General features: G+C 40.8%; 2 protein-coding genes across 3 annotated transcripts in view; one reads left to right on the top strand and one right to left on the bottom strand.

Moving 5' to 3' along the window:
- Positions 1 to 142: 142 nt before the first annotated feature.
- On the bottom strand, positions 143 to 8312 carry pigt (phosphatidylinositol glycan anchor biosynthesis, class T). The gene is made up of 11 exons (XM_020615698.1): positions 7823 to 8312; positions 6739 to 6916; positions 5953 to 6080; positions 5714 to 5814; positions 5324 to 5498; positions 5118 to 5215; positions 4794 to 4950; positions 2953 to 3153; positions 1993 to 2158; positions 1704 to 1787; positions 143 to 1596 (listed from the first exon to the last, which is right to left on the bottom strand). Exons 1-11 carry the CDS (start codon positions 8226 to 8228, stop codon positions 1347 to 1349), a joined length of 1944 nt encoding a protein of 647 aa, XP_020471354.1. The 5' UTR covers positions 8229 to 8312; the 3' UTR covers positions 143 to 1346.
- Positions 8313 to 8448: 136 nt separating this feature from the next.
- Positions 8449 to 17609, top strand: part of phactr3a (phosphatase and actin regulator 3a) — a 32187-nt gene continuing 23026 nt past the window's right edge. For both annotated transcript variants that reach the window (XM_020615721.1, XM_020615711.1), the window contains exon 1: positions 8449 to 9033. In XM_020615721.1, coding sequence (XP_020471377.1) covers positions 8931 to 9033 — 103 coding nt within the window. In that variant the 5' untranslated portion in view covers positions 8449 to 8930. The remainder of the gene's footprint in view (positions 9034 to 17609) is intronic.

The raw sequence follows: 17609 nt of genomic DNA, 5'->3' as shown, positions 1-17609 counted from the left end.
TGGAGACAAATTTGTTTACACAAAAATGTGGGCGACAAGAAGCAAAATTGCTCTAGGTCTGGTGCAGTTTAGAATGGTATACCTTCTTACGCTGCAAGTAAATTGAATAAAAATGATAAAAAGATGTTTATTGAAAAGGCAATACAGAACATTTAAAGTTAAACATTCACATCCTGCACACTTTTCACAGTGAAACAGAATCCTTGTAGGGAGACAAGCATAACAGAGGCCAGAGCTGTTCTTAGTTAAAAGTTTTAAAACAATTTCATGGAAGTATTCCAGGCTATGGTAAGCTATTTTCCATAATGACATACTTCTACTCACTAAAACACAGTGAAACTGTGTTGAACTGATGACTGAAGGTGTTACAAACCTAAGGCAATTTGTTTTCAAGGCCTGCAGTCCATCGCATCTATCGTTCAAGCATGCATCCAAAGATGAGTGCAAAATAAATGGTAAGAGGGCTGTTCCTCTTTAAAGAGCAAGTACTTCCAGATGAGTAATGTTTGCTCAAGGACATGTCTGACTTAGAGAAAAAAGGTTTATTTTGGTGGCTTTTCAGTGTTTTTGCAGGCGTGTGTTCTCTTCTCACATACCATAAGAACAACACGATGCCTGCCAGATAATAACTGTACAAAGTATCAAGAACTAGTAAATATAAGGGAAACAATCCGAATGTTCCATAGTTCAACCTTAATGCTGTATGTATGCTCGGCTGTGGTATTTCAGATTAATTTGATGCCTTGTCTTAAAAGTTTGATAAAACGTCACATTCTGACCGAGTGATTTCAGCTTTAAGGGTCATTTGATTTTACCTTCCCTAGTGAGGAGATGACAGGTCAGGAGCACAGTTTGAGACCGACAGCGACTGTACTTTTCCTGTCTGTGCTCAGGGGCTTCTTAGTGCAGCGTAAGGCCAAATCAGTCTCACATTTATAGAAACATAATTTTACCTCAGTTTCCTCAGAGTAAGAAAATACCTCACTGACAGTGTGGCTGTATTATGATGTAGTGGAGTCATGGTTTTCAACATCCACATAACCAATCAAACTAAAGCATTCTGATGTGGTTCCCACTGCAGTACAAACAATAAAAAAGCTCCAAGTAGACAAATGTCCACATCTGTTTGTCCTTAACCAACAGGAAATGATCCTGAAACCATTAATGTGCAAAAGACTTATTATTCATTTCCCTCCATATGAAAACAAAACCTTCAAGCTGAATGTTTCAGAAACATTCATACCAGCGCTCCTCTCCGTTCCTCCCTGAATATCACATTTACCAGTGGTTTGACTAAAAGGAAAATTCCTTTCTAAAAGCACAGCTGGTCAGCATTCATGCCAGCCTCAGAGTGGTGGCACACCCCTCACCTTGCGGATAACGTTGGCTATCCGCTTGGCCAATCCTGGGCTGGGCTCCTCTATCTGAAAGCTGCGGGTCAATAGGTTGTAGAGGGAGCCGTAGCCCACAGCCACCACAGTGCAGGTCAGGCAGATGACATTATAAGGCATGCTGAAGTCTGGAGTTGGCAGGTTGACCAGCAGAGGCTCTGTGTAGATACGCACAAAGTAGCTGGACTCCTCTTTACAGGGAAAACTGAAGGGAGAAGGGAAATTTGATCATTTGACTTTCCAGACAAACAGATCTGTCAAACAAGAACTCAAACACATAAATAAACAGAAATGGAAAATGTTTGTGCTTACAAGCTGCTGAAAAGTGGGCGTTCCAGAGTGCTGTTGGTATCCATGGCGGCAATGCTTGGTACAAGAGAGCTGATTACTGATGACCTAAATGTTGACACAGATCTTAGTTATTTTGAAAGTCAGAAAGAAATCACAGTGAATGTAAAAAAAAAAAAAAGTCCCCAGACATAATAATCTGTTCTCACGCCCCTCAAAATCATACAACACCTACAAGTTCATGGCCTCACAATGATGTGAGTGGGTATCTTCTTTCAGAAATTCATGGAATTAAGCCACCCTATGTGCATACCCGACATAGAAACCGTGGTTGGGATCAGGGGTGTATTCAGTCCATTTAAGCAGAGCCCTCTCAAACTGAACTGTAACCTCAGTGACGGAGTTGGGAGGAAGCTGGATGAGCATCTCCAGCAGGTGGGGCCTCACACGGTCCTTAGACGGCTGGTAGTGGATGTAGCCTGGCAGAGGGAGAGAAACATGAGTAACCACTGAACTGATTTTAGTATTTATCCACAAGCCTTTGAAAATTTACTATGTACATATAGATACCCCCCAGCCATAATTCTGAATAAATATGACTGATGATAATGTCTGAATACAAACAGGTTACCAAGATAAATAGGTAGAATGAAAAAACATCTTTCATTACAAGTTACTTAACACAAAATGACTCAGGTTTGCCTCCTTGTGGTGAAAAGAATCATCTACACTGGGGAGGCTCTGTGTAACTCATGTAGCAGGTACAATCATTTTACCTTAATTAATAAGGAAACAAAATATTTGTGGTGTTAGTAGAGTTACAATAATAAATCTCAACAGTTAATTTAACAGGTACCCTGAGCACTTCCAAAATAGCTCAACTTTCCACAAAAAGATGATGAATACAAACACTGGGAATCAGCCTCTTTGTTTTTAAAGCTGCACCAGTTGCATGATTGAAATGTACATGAAGTTAATAATGGGCAGAAACAGCCATGCTTCTGTTGTCTATGGTTATGGCAACGCAAATGAAACTGGTGTGAGTGGGAGATATTTGAAGATACAGTACTTCTCCTGATGACAGCTTTAACACAAACTGGGGGGCAGTGAGAGCTGTTTTGTACATAGAATTCTGTTGTGCATGTACTTTTACCAATCACAGAAAAACTGTTCCAGCATTTGGCAAACTCATAGAGTAGCTGTTCATTTCAGACTCTCACTACAAACTGGTGTGCACAACATGCATCATTCTCTGCTTTTTGAAGGGACTCACTGGGCTTGTTGTGCTTTCCCTTGCTGGTGACGGTGAGTGTGTGGATATAGAGGCGAAGATACCAGGGCACAGAGTCTAGCAGCAGTACAGGGAAAGACCTGTAAGGATGGTTGTTGTACATGAGTGTATGAATCTCTCCTGTCTGCAGCCCGTAACCGGCCACGTATCGCTCAGCGTGGAGCAGGGGCCGCAGCATGTCACCTGCAGGAGAGAGGGGAGCATGAGACAGGGTGCTTTAAAGATATAGTCAGCGATCCTACATCATTAAAACATTTTGTCATATTTAGCTAAACTGTCCTCACATTTCTCTGCCTGGCCTTTCAGTTTGTGTTCTCCACAAACCCCAGGTGGTGGTGTGTTGTGCTCCATCTCTAATAGATGAAAAAAGGATTGGCGTCGGGCTGGCTAATTTGTATGTGCGTTTAGCGGGGGCTGTAAAGTCTAGAGTTCAGAAAGGAAGAGATGGCTGAACAATTACCAGCTCCACCGCTTCTACATGACTGAACAACTGAGGAGGAGAAAAACAGAAGAACAAACTTCAAAAAAGAAGGGCTAAAATCAGGCTAAGTCAGAGACCCGTGTCAACATAGGTGCCGCTTTCCAAAGACTGAGAGAGCTCCTGAATTTAAAAGGAATGAGGACAGACACAGAGGTTGCTCTTTTTCTGCTGGACAGGTGGGTAAATTGATACTAGGTGGCACTGAAAACTGTTAGGGTCATTATGATGTTGCCTAATTAGGAAGGTCGATCTTTGTGATAACGTTACATTAGCAAATTAGGCATTATCCCTGTTGCATTAGGTTGCTAAATCAGCTTTTCCTGGGACATTCAGCTAAACTGCTAGCTTGCAAATGTATGTGGATGTCCTGATTTTAGTTATAGCAGCTGGAGATTGTTGTGAATAAATAACAGTGGAGTCTGTAGCTGGTCAGCCACATTTTGTGCAACAGCTCTTCCCCCAGTCATCATCATCGTTGCCATGGTGACACGCATTCGTGAATTCTGAGGGGTGTGGTTATGAAACCATAACTGATTCAGCTTGTGGATTTGTGTACATGGTGATCACCGTGTAAACATTCTTTTGTTAGAATCGCTGACAAATGTTAGAAGACAAGATTTTTTTTTTAATCATATAACACTGTTGGCCAATATATTTCATTTTATTTTCTATTATTTAGTTTGAATGATTTTTTATCTGCATCACTACAGTCTTGTAATATTTTAATCCTGGTTCAACTCTGTAAAGCACTTTTTAACTTTGTTTTGAAAAGTGCTGTATAATTAAGTTTATTACTACATTTGTTAGCAGAGTTAAAGAATACAATGTAGAACTGTGCTTTGCATCCATAACGGGAATCCAGTCCGTTTCTCTTGACTTTGTTAAAAACCTTCTGTTAATAAACAAGTTTCACCCTAATGTCTGAGACATTAACAGGTGATTATGTAATCTGTCTTTTATTGACCTTAGGGAACAAACAGGAACAACATCAAAAGGTCTCTGAAACAAAACACAGTGATCTAGAACACAGAGTTTCCTTTTGTTTTTGTTTTTTCCTCTGGAAAAATGTTTCATTGTAATCTGAAAGTGAATTCAGATGCTGCTTGTTGAGGACTTTCTGAATCAAAACCATGCAGACTGCATAGCAGCAGACCTGCATGTTAACTGTCTAAGTCCAAGATGAGAATAAAATAACAAGTAAAACCTGGAGAGTTACAACAAACGTGTGCCATTGGCACATTTTTTAAACTTATTTATAGTCCATCCAGTTGCACCATAGAAACCAGACTATATCCAGTGTGTTACACAAAGCTCTGTGTCATGCTCTGATGTGTTCGCTCACCCTCATTGGATTTCCAGCGGATCAGCAGGTTGAGGGAGCGCACGGTGCCAAAGGTGATTTGTTGGGTCAGATCGTAGACAGAGAAGGTCCGTCTGTCCCCCAGCACCAGTGCCTGGCTCAGTAGAGGTGTGGCTGGGCTCAGCTCAAACTGCTCCCACTGCAAAATGACATCATATTTATCTCAGTCAAAACTGTTGCAGAGCTCTGTTCATACTGTCACTTAGAGAAGATGTATTCACTTTATCATCAGCTATAGCTAGTAATCCCCCTTTGTGTTCTGTGAAATTTTGAGTGGATGTAATGCATATCAAGAAGAAATCAAACCTGAGGGTTGTCTGTGATGTCGATATAGATCTTACTGGAGGAAGCCAGCGGACAAGCTTCTGTCAGAGTCCGAGAGAACATCTTGAACAGAGACCACTCTGAAGGAACAAACAGGTTGATTTAACTATGACCAGGAAGAGATCACTGTGCTTTTCTTTCCTACTACTGAACTGTACAAATGCAGGAAGAATGTGCTTTTTGCTCACCTCGTTTGCCCTGTCCAGAGGTGTGCAGGTCAAAGACCACATTCAGTGTCTGTCTCAGCTCCCAGGATGTGGTTTTGCACAGCAAGTCCTGACACACGGGTCTGATGTGCACTGCCTCGGAATGAAAACTGCTGTGGAAGAGTTTCTCTGACTTCAACAGGACAGCGAGACCAGCCTGTAAGTGCAACATGACCACATAAAGAGGCAGAAGAAGAAACTTAGCTGCTTAGAAGAAAGTTAGCTTCAGTCAGCAACATTTGAACAATGAATTTCTGTCATAGGCTGTGAGACACAACATTATGGATGTCAGTAAGTGTTTCATATAAAAGAGCGCACAAAGCATTTGGGTTCTTTCTATTTTTAGAAAAACATCAATGAAGAGAAACACACCTTAGAGCCACATGGCAAGAGTTTCTTCCAGGGTGTCAAATTCTCAGTGCAAACAATCTCTCGTGGGAGCGTGGCATAACGAAGAAAGCGGTGGTCTGTCACTTCAGGTTCAACACAAAAAACAAAAGTCAGTTTATATGTAATGCAGTGCATGTGTGCTGCAAGAGGTCAAGGTGTCTAATCACACCATTAGCACAGACTACAAAATGCAAAGGAAGATTGAACAAGCATTACTGTACCATTGCTTATACCCAGTGGTTTGAAAGAAGCACTGGGCTGAACAGTGTTGGTGGAATCAATGAAGTTCAGCGAAGCACAGAAGATCCCTGACAAAACATTTGTCAGCTCCTTCCACATGCCATCCACACTAAAAGGGACAGAACAATGGTATGAAAGAGTTAACACAACTGACAAAGCACACACTAGAGAGTTATGTACACATATGTATAGCAAACATGTATAGCAAAATATAACTCAATAGTAAAATAACAGTGCTCTGTGCCAAACCTAACAATCACTTCCATGCAACACAAACTGTGTCTGTTTCCATAGCCAATTATTATTTGCACAATAAAAATAACTCGGCATATGTGCAAACTGATAAGAGTTTGACTTTCCAGGCACAGATGTAACACTGTGCTGCGTTTTTCTGCCTGGGTTCAAGAAATTCATCATAGGATTCGTGTTCTTTACTTTTTTGTTGTGCCCAGTTACCCTCAGTATACCACATCTGTTTCTGACAGAATTAGTTACTGTTTACATTTCCCATGACTTTAAAAAACCCAGCAGTTTGTTTTTGCTTGAGGTGTAAACATCAGTTAGCCAACTAGTTCATGAGAACTGCACACATCAATTATCACACCAAAGTCTCCTACTTAAGACAAAACCTTTTTATGGCCTCTTTTGTTTTCTATTGAACACTAATATACCTGCTGCTTTGACTGATTTCATCCTGCAAAACTGCTTAGAACTGGTGCAAAATAGTGGAGCTAGGAAGGCTTTGAGCAACAGAGGGCTATACTCACTCTGTCACAGAGTCCTGGAACCAGACCCAGAGTTCAGCACCTGGAGGGGACGGCAGAAAGGGTTGACCCCATTGCATGGTCCTCCAGTATCCCTGTGTAAAGGAGATGTGCAGCTCTTGCACTGAGAACTTGGAGATGACCTGGCCCAGAGACTTGGGGAACAGCCGGTAGTGGGACACTGAAAAATATAACACATTTATGGATTAGGGTGGGCAAAAAAAAAAATCATTGTCTAATGATATGTATGCAAATTAATAACAAAAATAGCAAGAGTTTTTGGAATTTTGTAGTGGTAGTGGTTATGGTAAATAAAAAGCAAAGCAAAGGCTGAGTGAATGAACAATACTTTATCTCGTGATTTCCTCAAAATGGTAAGTCTAACTTATGAAGGAAAAGATATTCCCTGGGGTAAAATAACAGGGTGCCTGCAAAATTTGGGATTGTTAAGACCTGTTAATTTCAGTAAGGTGAGAAAAGGAGGATAGATTCAGAGCTTAAGAACGAAACTAAGAAAAAAAAAACATTCTGAAAACCTGATATTGAATGAAAAACACATGCATTTATATACATACAGACAAACATCCAGATACACTTACATCATCAACATCATCTAAATGGAGAGCACAGATTTTTAAATGCATTTTATTACCATACGGAAAATAAACACGTCTAGGATGCTAAATTTGAGTTAGAACTCTCATTAGCCCCTTTCTACTAAGGAACCATTTATAAAGAGTTTATGGGATATAGTGAATTGTTTTATGCATGGTTTACACCATTTTCAGATGTGGTCAAGTGGTACTTTGCTGAGGCTTCTGTAATGTATTAAGAAGCTAAAAAGACAAACAATGCGTTGTGCAGGAGAAAGATCTTCTACAATCTGGCAACCCAAGAGTTCCACTGAGTGGATCACAAATGAACTTTAAAGCATTAGCAAATTATAACAATATTTTAACCATTTATGAAGCCATTAATTACAGCTTACAATGCCTAAAAGTGTCTTAAACATAAAGCTGGCAATGTCTCCTATTTCTGACTCAAATTTAGCAGCTCGTATCAGTGTCACTGCTAACAGTTAGCTTACCTTTGTTTCCTTTCATAAAATCTGTTTCCCACAGTGTGCGGAATTGGAAGCTAGCATAAATATCTCCTGAGTGAAGCGGTCTGATTACTAATTCCTCCTGGAAATCGTCTTTCAGCTGTGGTACCGTTAAGGGGACTATGGTTTCAGGTGCAGAGGTGTCCTTTTCGTCGATATCAGAATCACCCGGAGTCGCCTCTTCAACATCTATAGCTTCCCACCGCCTCTCCTCTACCACGGGCTGCTCGGTCGTCTGTTCTCCTGTTTCGGTGGCTGTTTGTGTGTTGTCGACCTCACCGACATGGTGAGCACCGGTTAGTGTCGTTTCTTCACTGTCTATGGCAGTAGACACTGAACAAATACACAGAATAAGTAACACAGCCGAGTAGCTGCACCTGTAAGCTGCCATTTTTCTCCTCCGGTAGTAGTTCACTTCCGCGTTGACGCGTCATACGTTAAACCAGCCAATGGACTGCTGCCATTATGGAGTCCTGTAGCTCTGAAGCTCTAGAAGCCAGCTTTGTTTTAAGTGAAATGATATTCTTAGGTTTTCAAATATTTTATTAATAAACACTATCCAGTAAAACTACATAGTTTTTACTTACTCTCGCTCTACTTAATCTTGCATCATATGGCGTTACAAGGCTTGCTTAATAAAACTTGAGTACACTTTAAATAAATGCTACACTAGAGGTTGTGTATAATTATTTATGTTGCCAAAGACCATAAATTAGCCTACATAAATATTAAATAGGCTATAAACTCTTTCTTTAAGATGTTATTTGGTCTGCTGAATTTTTGGTCGTCTTGCTGGACAGGCACAGGCATCATCGGGGCATATCACCCCTCCCACATCCACACACATCATCGCGCACACAACCTAGACACGGTTACGCACATACACACGGTCACACACATGCATGCACACACACACACACACACACACAAACACACACTGAATTTCTGCTCAGCCATGGCTCCTTGGTAGATGCTCAAAGCGGCTGTTGTCAGAGCGAATTAAATCTGCACTAGCTCGCTGCTTTCCTCTTGACCTTGCCTGCCTCTTGTTGGGGTTTCAATATTTTATTCAGGATTCTTGTGCTGTCTCCCCATGGCTACATCTGATGGACTAGACGGCTGTCTGCAACGAGGCAGATCTCAAAGTGACCCGAACATACTCACCGAACCGGGCATCGATTTGGCTCACGGCACAGGTAAGACAGGCGCGTTATTGTCTGGATATTTAGGCTATTTGGCAGGTGTTTTTATTTTGCCGCTTTGGCGATGCAGCGGTTTCCAAAAAGCATCCTTGCTTGCCCAGTGGGATAGGCTATCAGAACACCAAGGGATAATTAGCGCATATGGCCCCATCCTTGGACGTAAAATACAGACTGTAACACTGAATCTTGGAGCTTCAAATTGAAAATTAATGTGCCATATCAGCATCTATAAAACGCTGCTTGCCCACTCCAGATTTGCGCGTTATAAAGATGACTGTATCCAACTGGGCTGTTACGGCTGCAAGTGGTATTTAGGAAACAGCGTGGAGGCCTTTTAATATGAAATTAACGCATGCTAAAAACTTAAGGTAGCCTATATATTGCCTTCTCTATGATGCATCCTCCTTGTGCAGCGCAATCCGCATGCATGTGTGAGCCACGAAGCCAGGACAGACGTAGACTGTTGCTTTATCTGAGTCACCATTATTCTATAGCCTCGAGACACATGGGTTTGGCTTTGGGTTTTGGTGTGTTGCATTCTAAAAAGGCGCATGTACAACTGCATTGCATAGCCCCTTGACAGCCCTAACATATACCCTTTCGCTCTTGCCCCATATTGAACTGATCACTGTGGTGATCAATGACCGGTCGTCCATGTGAGGTTGGCTATAGGTAAGGAATAGCCCCGTTTCAGCACAGCCATGCGCTCAGAAGAAATCGATTCATCAGTTGGTGGATCCTGCAGGTGTGCAGCTTATTTCTCTATGGCCTGTTAGTTGTCCCCCTGCATATGGAATAATGAATTGATTGTTTATTAATAAGAGGAGAACACCAGGGAGCAGTCATGTTCTGCACTTTTAGGAGTAACTCCAGTAAACACACATGATGTGGTTCTTGTTGTATTTGCTGTAAATGCTTCTTATTCTTGAATTACAAATATAGGTTACTGTACCTTCGCTGCAAATACATGGCTTGATTTTTTTACTTAAATGAGGCTATTTTTGGTCAGATTGTGTGGGCTTGGAAAGAGATCATTGCTCACTCCCACACATGTTGAGTTTTACGCTCATGAAGAATGCTTGACTGAATGATTCAGAAAAAACAGTGTCATTCACCTTTCAACTCTTCACTAATGAGACCCACGTTTTCCCCCCTCATCTTGGCAGTCACACCTCTCTGCACTCATCAGCTAGCCATAGCACATTTTTAATGGGCCCTTGCTGAATTCAACCCTCCTATGGACGATTTAATTCACACATAAGTGGATGTGATAATGTCACACTGGGTCTTTGACACACCAGAATAAACAACACAGCATGGCAGATCAGACATGCTAGTGAGGAGGGCTAAAGCTAATAAGCAACAATGAATATCAGCCTTTAAAACTATAGAATATGCACTATTTTATTGTTGTCTAACTCAATATGCTATGCAAATGAAAGACAGTAAACACAGTTGTCATTGCAAGGACAATGTCAGTGTCTGCTGACCCTAAGTACACAACATCACCCCCCCCTCAGTGTAGATCATCACTGTGCTAGCGTCTGGGACACCAGCCTTTGCCAAAGTAATCCTTTGGCAAAGGCTGCCTTTTTCCCCCACACAGTGACCCTTGCAGCTGCAGAGGCTGACACTGTATTCATCCACTTGCTCAACACTGGGGAGGAGAACAGAGACAGCATCACATCACAGAGAATCAGAGCAATGTTTTCTCTTGAATGAAGGTACAGTATTAATAAAGCAGTGTTCTTGGAACCTCAGAGAAGGCCAGTTCAGTATAGGTCTGAACTGAATTGTCTAAAGGAACATTTCTAAGGGTTCATGTTTGACACAGACATTGTTTTCGTTATTTCTGCTTTTTTCTGGAAAAGTCTGAATTTCCTGAGTTTGTAAGTCAGGTAACAGGAGCATTAAAACTTTTTATTCAGTTTGTTCAGACAAGGACACTTTAGATCTCATGCTAATAAAGTGTTACTCTCTCTCTCTCTCAAACCTCCACTTAGTCATTGCAGAGTGTCGTTCAAGGTAACGTTGTGAAGAGGACACCTTGAAGTGTTGCGTGTCCAAACAGGGCTCTCCCTGTGGCTTTGTTCCATAAAGTTATTCTTCTGTCCCACAGAAAGAGATACAGATAGAGAAGCACTGGTTGGGAAGGTTTAGTCAGGATGTTTGGAAAGAGTCACCTCAGACTCCTGTTGGGACAATATGGTGCACTAATATGGTGCAGATATGGCTGCAGCTAAATATTCTATTTAAAACCTGTTTAATTTTTTTGATTACTAATATTAATTCATATAACATGTAATAAAATTGTGAAAAATGTACATCACAGGTTTACCAGAGCTGATGTGGATGTCTACAGAGTGCTTGCTTTTACCAACCAACAGTTCAAAGCCCAACATACTCAAATTTGCAATGGGAAAAAAAGAGAGAGACACAGAAAAACAACATATTCTTCTGTTTGAGAAGCAGGAACTAGCAAATTTAGTATTTTGAAACAACTTATCAAAGTTATGGTAAATAGACTTTTGAATTAATCAGCTAGTTTCAGCATTAGTGTAGGGGCAAGTGAACAGCTACCTACTGTTAATATTCATGGAAAAAAACCTATTTTTACTTGACCTTCCTCTTGGGAAGACAAAGAGCAGGGTAACTGAAAGAACAGTGTCCCTGGAACTCGAAGGAATTCAGCGGCTCACGCAAGGAGACTTCAACACGGTAGCTCTTTGCTCGTGGACAGACAGACCCAATTTGTTCAGTTACAGACCTGTTTCTAACCAGCAGCGCCCATTAATCTGGGGGTTTTTGAATCTCATCCTCCTCCACAGGTCTTACTGATACCTGGCTTAACCTCTCAGATCTGACATGAGAAGAATCTCTGAGAACTGCAGGGATATGTTGAGCCCTCCTAATGAACAAGGAGACTGTATATCAAACCTTGCGAAAGCTGATATTGAGCCATGACGATGACTCACCCCCTAAACCAGAGCAATGTCTTATACATAATACCTCCCTTATGCTCAGGCCTTGATGAGTAAATATGGGAAATTCTGAGTCAGCGGGTCTTATATAATGTACTCTCTTTTTAACAAGGCTTTGGTAAAAAATAAGATATACATTCTTGTATTGCACCAAGCCCCTGTTCTACCAGCAAGTGCTCATCTGAAGAGGAAAAGGACAGCTAAAGGTGAAGACGCAAGAACATGGAGGCCCCGTAGGTCTAAAATGAGAACCTAGGTCACACTAGTATCTGTACAAATGGGTGAAAAATCATACAAGGGAGAAGTTTAATACCAGCCTAGTGCTGACCAGCCATGAACGGGAAGACTCTTTTTGTCCATCCTGTAATGTGGCATTCAAGAACCCTGAACAGTGTGGAAGACATGGACAAATGTGCTCCTGGCGTGTTGTATATATTTATCTGACAGTTTTTCCTGAATGAATTTCAGCATCTTCTAGAGTCTGAAGACAGGGTGTGAACTTGCATTTAGTTGTACATCATATGTGTTAAGTGGATAAAACAGCAGGGAGAACAATAGTGACTGAGAAATGAGATTTTTTTTTTAGTCTAGAAAAGTGAGAATCAGACAACAGAAAATAATTTCCAGTTCAAGTCTGTAAATGCCTTAGTGTGACATGATGCTCTTTATGCCTGGCAAATATACACTTTAAATTAGTAAAGCAAACGTCTTTAAGGGGAGATTTTTATATATAAATATACATAGATTATAGCACTGTTAAATTCTCAGTAGAACCAGTTAGTCAATCACCAGAAAACTAATTGGCAACTATTTTGATATGTGATAAATTAAATTAAATACCAAAAATTAAATGGTTTCATCTTTTTAAATGTTAGGATTCGTTTATATCATTGTAAACTGAATATCTTTGAGTTCTGTTAATTTGAGCAAAACAGCATCTTCTTGGATTCTGTCATGGACATCTGTGAGAGTTTATAGAGAATTAATTTATGTTTCAGAGTAATTGATAATAAAAACAATCAGTTGCAGCCTTAATTTTCACAGTGAATTTTGGAGCATCCTGTGTCCTCACTGGCCAAGCCACCAGTGCAATGCATCCAGAATCAATAGGAACATTTCCATCTCACACATTTGGGCTCTTTTATATTGAAGTGTTCTTTAGCTGTCATCAATGAAACACAGGAACACTTAAATTTAAATGCACAGATACAGATGATGGACACAAGTTTACAGTATCTGAATAGACATTTAGCATTTACATTACTGTAGTTGGTCTTCAGATGAACCACCTGCACCTAAATCAAGCCCAGCCTAACTAAGTCCTTACTTTCTATTTTCAGTAGTGGAGCTGTAATTCACATCAGAGTCACGGCTCATTCTTCATAGTCAGCCTTAAGGGGACTGTGAGTCAGTCAAGGCTACCTGTTAGTGTTAGCCACTGGAGAGCTATTCAGTGTTCCCCACCCTGATGCACAGAGGTGCCCACACAGGCGAAGTAGAAGTCAGGTCAGACACTTTATCTAGCATCTCAAGTCTTACCATCATGAAAATTTTACCGTTATTTATCATTAATTGATGTAGTTGAGGCTGTAGGAGGCAAATCTTACAAAAGCAACTGTATAAAGCTGACACATTGAGATAATGATGCAGTGATAGTGACTCATTCAGTCAGGCACTTCCATAAAGGGCACGAGGAGCCACTGAATGGCTTGAACAATATGAAAATGATGTGGCCTTCACAGTAATGAGATGTCAACCAAACTGAAAACCAACAACTGTATACATTTGTACATTCTGAGGCGACATATTATCATTCTCTACAACTTTGAACTTTTAGAAAGTTTAAATAACCTGTGTAAAATGTATATTATTTGGATAATGAAGTGCAAGAAATACCTGGAATGTCTAGGCACTGATACAACACAAATAAATTCAATATCGCATTAAAGTAGATCTGCTCACGGTTTTGCAACACTGCCTGCATTGGCCTCGTTCAACCAGAGAATCAACAGAATAATTTTATTTTAAAAAATGTTATTCCAATATTTCTCCTGGATAATAAACCGCTTCTTTGTTTCCTTATGGATAGGGCTGTGACTATTTTCACTACCTCCACCAAGGCCGTGGATTATGTATTTGCCAGCTTTCCTTGGTTCATTTGTTTGTGTGTTTGATTATTTGTTTGTTAACAACATAAAGTAGTTAGCAGATTTGGATGATATTTTGTGGAGAGGTAGGGTATTGGCCATGGAACAATTGATTAGGTTTTGGTGCTGTATCATAATATGGATACAGGAATGTTGTATTTTTAAAGATTATTAACCACTCTAAGTGCTGCAAAGCCTGCCTGACTATATGTGAGCCCCCTATATGTAGCCGAAGTGCACGGCTGCTCTGCTGAGCACTCCAAGCACATACAGAGACTAAGCCTTGGGTTAATGACAGCTGTCCATTCATTGTCAATACTGTCACTCAGTACACCCTGGTGTGTGAGACAGGGACTGAAAGTGCCCAGTGAGGTGACAGCCCACAGCTGGGGAAAGATCTACTCTATGCATCAACAGCTGGGTGAAAGCCTGATGGCAGAGTTGGAGCCAGGCTCAAAGCCATTACCATTTTCATCTATAGGACTGGAATTATACCTTTTTATTATGTTTTGACACATTTTCAGGTAACAAAGTAACTACTTAGATTGAGAATATGTCATTCTATCCAGGTAATGCCGATTTAGAATTTGTTCCCATGTTTTCAGAGACCATAGACATATACAGTATACATCTGTGGTTGTGTATTAGCAGGCAGCTACATCTTGTTCAGGGCACAGTAGTCTGTTGGTGAGGATGCTGGTGTTCCAGCTGCACATTATAGCTGCGTGTCCACTGTTGGCACCTAACGAGCAGTACACCTTGTGCCTCTCTTTACCATAAACTGGTATAACCTTATGACTTGACAGAGACCGGCCTACTTTGCTTCACTGTACTTTTCTCTCTGTCGGTCTCAAGGGGTCGTCCTTCTCCGGTAATGAAGGCACTATCATGCGAAAACTGCTTTTATTGCATTATGGGGAAACTGAGTTGTCCGTGATGGTGGTTGCACTCATGCGTCATTCTTCTCTTTGTCTTTAACATACTGTAATTGAGTGTTGTACCAAGCGCACTGGCACACTGTGGATCCATGACAGCTATATAAATGGAGATAAGCTGTATCTGGACACCTTGCTGAGCTCTGCTCTCTGTGGATGCCGTTACCATCCTTCAGTTGCCCATGAAAATGGAGCACAAACATGACGACAACAACGAAAGCTCTACATCACGCCTGTTCCCTGTAGACGTGGGAGCAGATTAGGAATTTGACAGTATTTTGACCATGTGTTGCTACGGCGGTGCATCCCCCTTTCTTTTTTTTTTTTTTTTTTGGCTTGTGCATCCATGTGTGCATTGATCTGCAGGAGAACTGGCGGGTCTGACCAGACGTGTGCAATGAAAAAGGAATCACAGCCAGAATATGCTAGAACAAGACAGCCAGGCAGCTGAACAGACAGCTCTCAGGGAACAGAGAATGAAGACCCAAGCGGCCCTGAACACCTGTCAAAGACCCCAGCGTAAAGGCAGCATATAATGGAGCTGTTTAGTCTCTAAAGAGTGGGGTTAAAGGGAGTTCAGGAAGTTACATACACTATGGTGAGAAGAGTAAAGAGCTCAGTGAGGAAACTCCTCTGGGCATTCTGTCAGTGAAACAGTAGAGACATATTTTGGGAGAAATGAGGAGAAAAGGAGCCAGCAGGCAGGAGGCTGAATTAGTGAAGCAGAGACAAGATGGAGGAGAGGGAAACAGTGTGAGGAGAGACTGAGGTGAGGAGGTGGTGACCTTTGTTGAAAGAAAGCCAAAAAGGTGTCTAAACTGCTAAGTGGCTGCAGTGAGATGATGGATAGTCTATAAAACCGTGCAAAAAAGCATCATTTCAATTTGGTATTTTTGTGCAAGTAATGATAATGTTAGTCACTGATTCATCTCTGTTATTTTGTTTGTCAGTCAACTTAAACTATCAAGCAATTTTAAAAAGATTTGCAGCTTTACTTTCTATTAAATAATACTTTAATAAACAAATTATTTTAGCACTAGTGTCTTTCATTGACTAAGTTGCTTCTTTCTGAAAAGGCTGTAAGCTGTATGTTCACATTACAGGCCTAAATGTGCACTTTCTATCTTTTTTGTTAGATCCAGTCTTTTCATGTTTTAGCTCTGGTTTTAGTCTCTACCAACTCCTGAGGAAAAAATAATCAGCTGCTTTATCAGCTGAATGCTTACAGGCTAGTCACTTTGTTTGTCTGCTATTTGGAGCTGAGCAGGAACAGTGTCTTTAATAAGTTTTCACTGAAAATAACTGTCTGTTGTTGCCAAATTGACACAATGAGAACCGTGAGAGTGACCCAGAGCAGAGAAATTGCAGGCCAAAAAATTGAAACAAACAAAAACAATGTCTTAGGGAATATGCAGAGTAGGGTGATAGTTCTCAGTAGGTTCTGCATATGTACATCTTTTTTCCCATATAAGTAATCTTCTGATTTATCATTATATATAATTATTGATTCTATCCGCTTTAAGTTAGGCAGTATAACAGGGCAGCACTTCCACTGTCTCTCTATCTGTCTCTTTCTCTCTCACACACAGAAACACACATTAATCAATGTATTGTATCTTCACACTTGTCCTCTTCACTCCTAACAAACCTACAGATTCAGTTAAAGGAAGATGAAGAGGGCAGAGGGAAGTCCAGGGCCCCATCCCTGAGAAACGCTCCTGTATAGAGTGGAGAAAGATAGGGCACAGACAAGAAGGAGGCATAAAATAGAGACAGATTAAAGCTTGTGTACCTAAGTTGAGGGAGGTGTGATGTTATGGAAAGCTAACAGCCTTTGAAAATACCTCAGAGAGGAGGGAAAGTGGTGTAAGGCCTTCCACACAGTGACTTTTTAATGGGTACTTACACTACAGTATTACTGGACATCTCCAGCAGGACCTCTCAGGAGATTGTAAATTAAATGCATAGATCAGATAACTGTACTAGAAGAAAAAGGAAATGAATCAAAGCTTTTCATCGTGTTGCTGGACTGTGTGTGAGTTATTGTTTTACACCTGTAAATAGATAGGCCTTTATACAAATACATACAGTTTGACACATACAAATGAACACAAAATGCTAAATTACAAACGCAGGGAAATTTCCATAACAAAACAAGAAAAGGGACCTGATCAATCTTGAAAAACTGCTTCAGCTTGAGCCTGGAATGATCCCATGTATGGTTCATTTTGAGTTCTAAGGAGGTCTACATATTGATCGCCAAAGACATCTGTCCAGGAGTGAGTCATCAATTTCTGCCATCACTGTTTTGTCACGTAACTGTAGGTTGTTTCAGAGGTGAAGCACTGCATTGAGAGATTTTTAGCACATGTAGTGCACATGCTATGGTGTACCTGAAATCGTTCACACATTTACACAGGGAATTCTATGTTGAGCACTGTACTGTACTGTATGTCTCAGTAAGTAAAGTCAAAATACTACTCAGGTCAGCTACCTCTCTGGTACTT

This window comes from Monopterus albus, unplaced genomic scaffold (assembly GCF_001952655.1).
Source record: "Monopterus albus unplaced genomic scaffold, M_albus_1.0 scaffold6.1, whole genome shotgun sequence".
Classification (NCBI taxonomy): domain Eukaryota; kingdom Metazoa; phylum Chordata; class Actinopteri; order Synbranchiformes; family Synbranchidae; genus Monopterus; species Monopterus albus.
The sequence above is the reverse complement of the archived record's forward strand: the minus strand, read 5'-3'. Positions and strand labels throughout refer to the sequence as shown.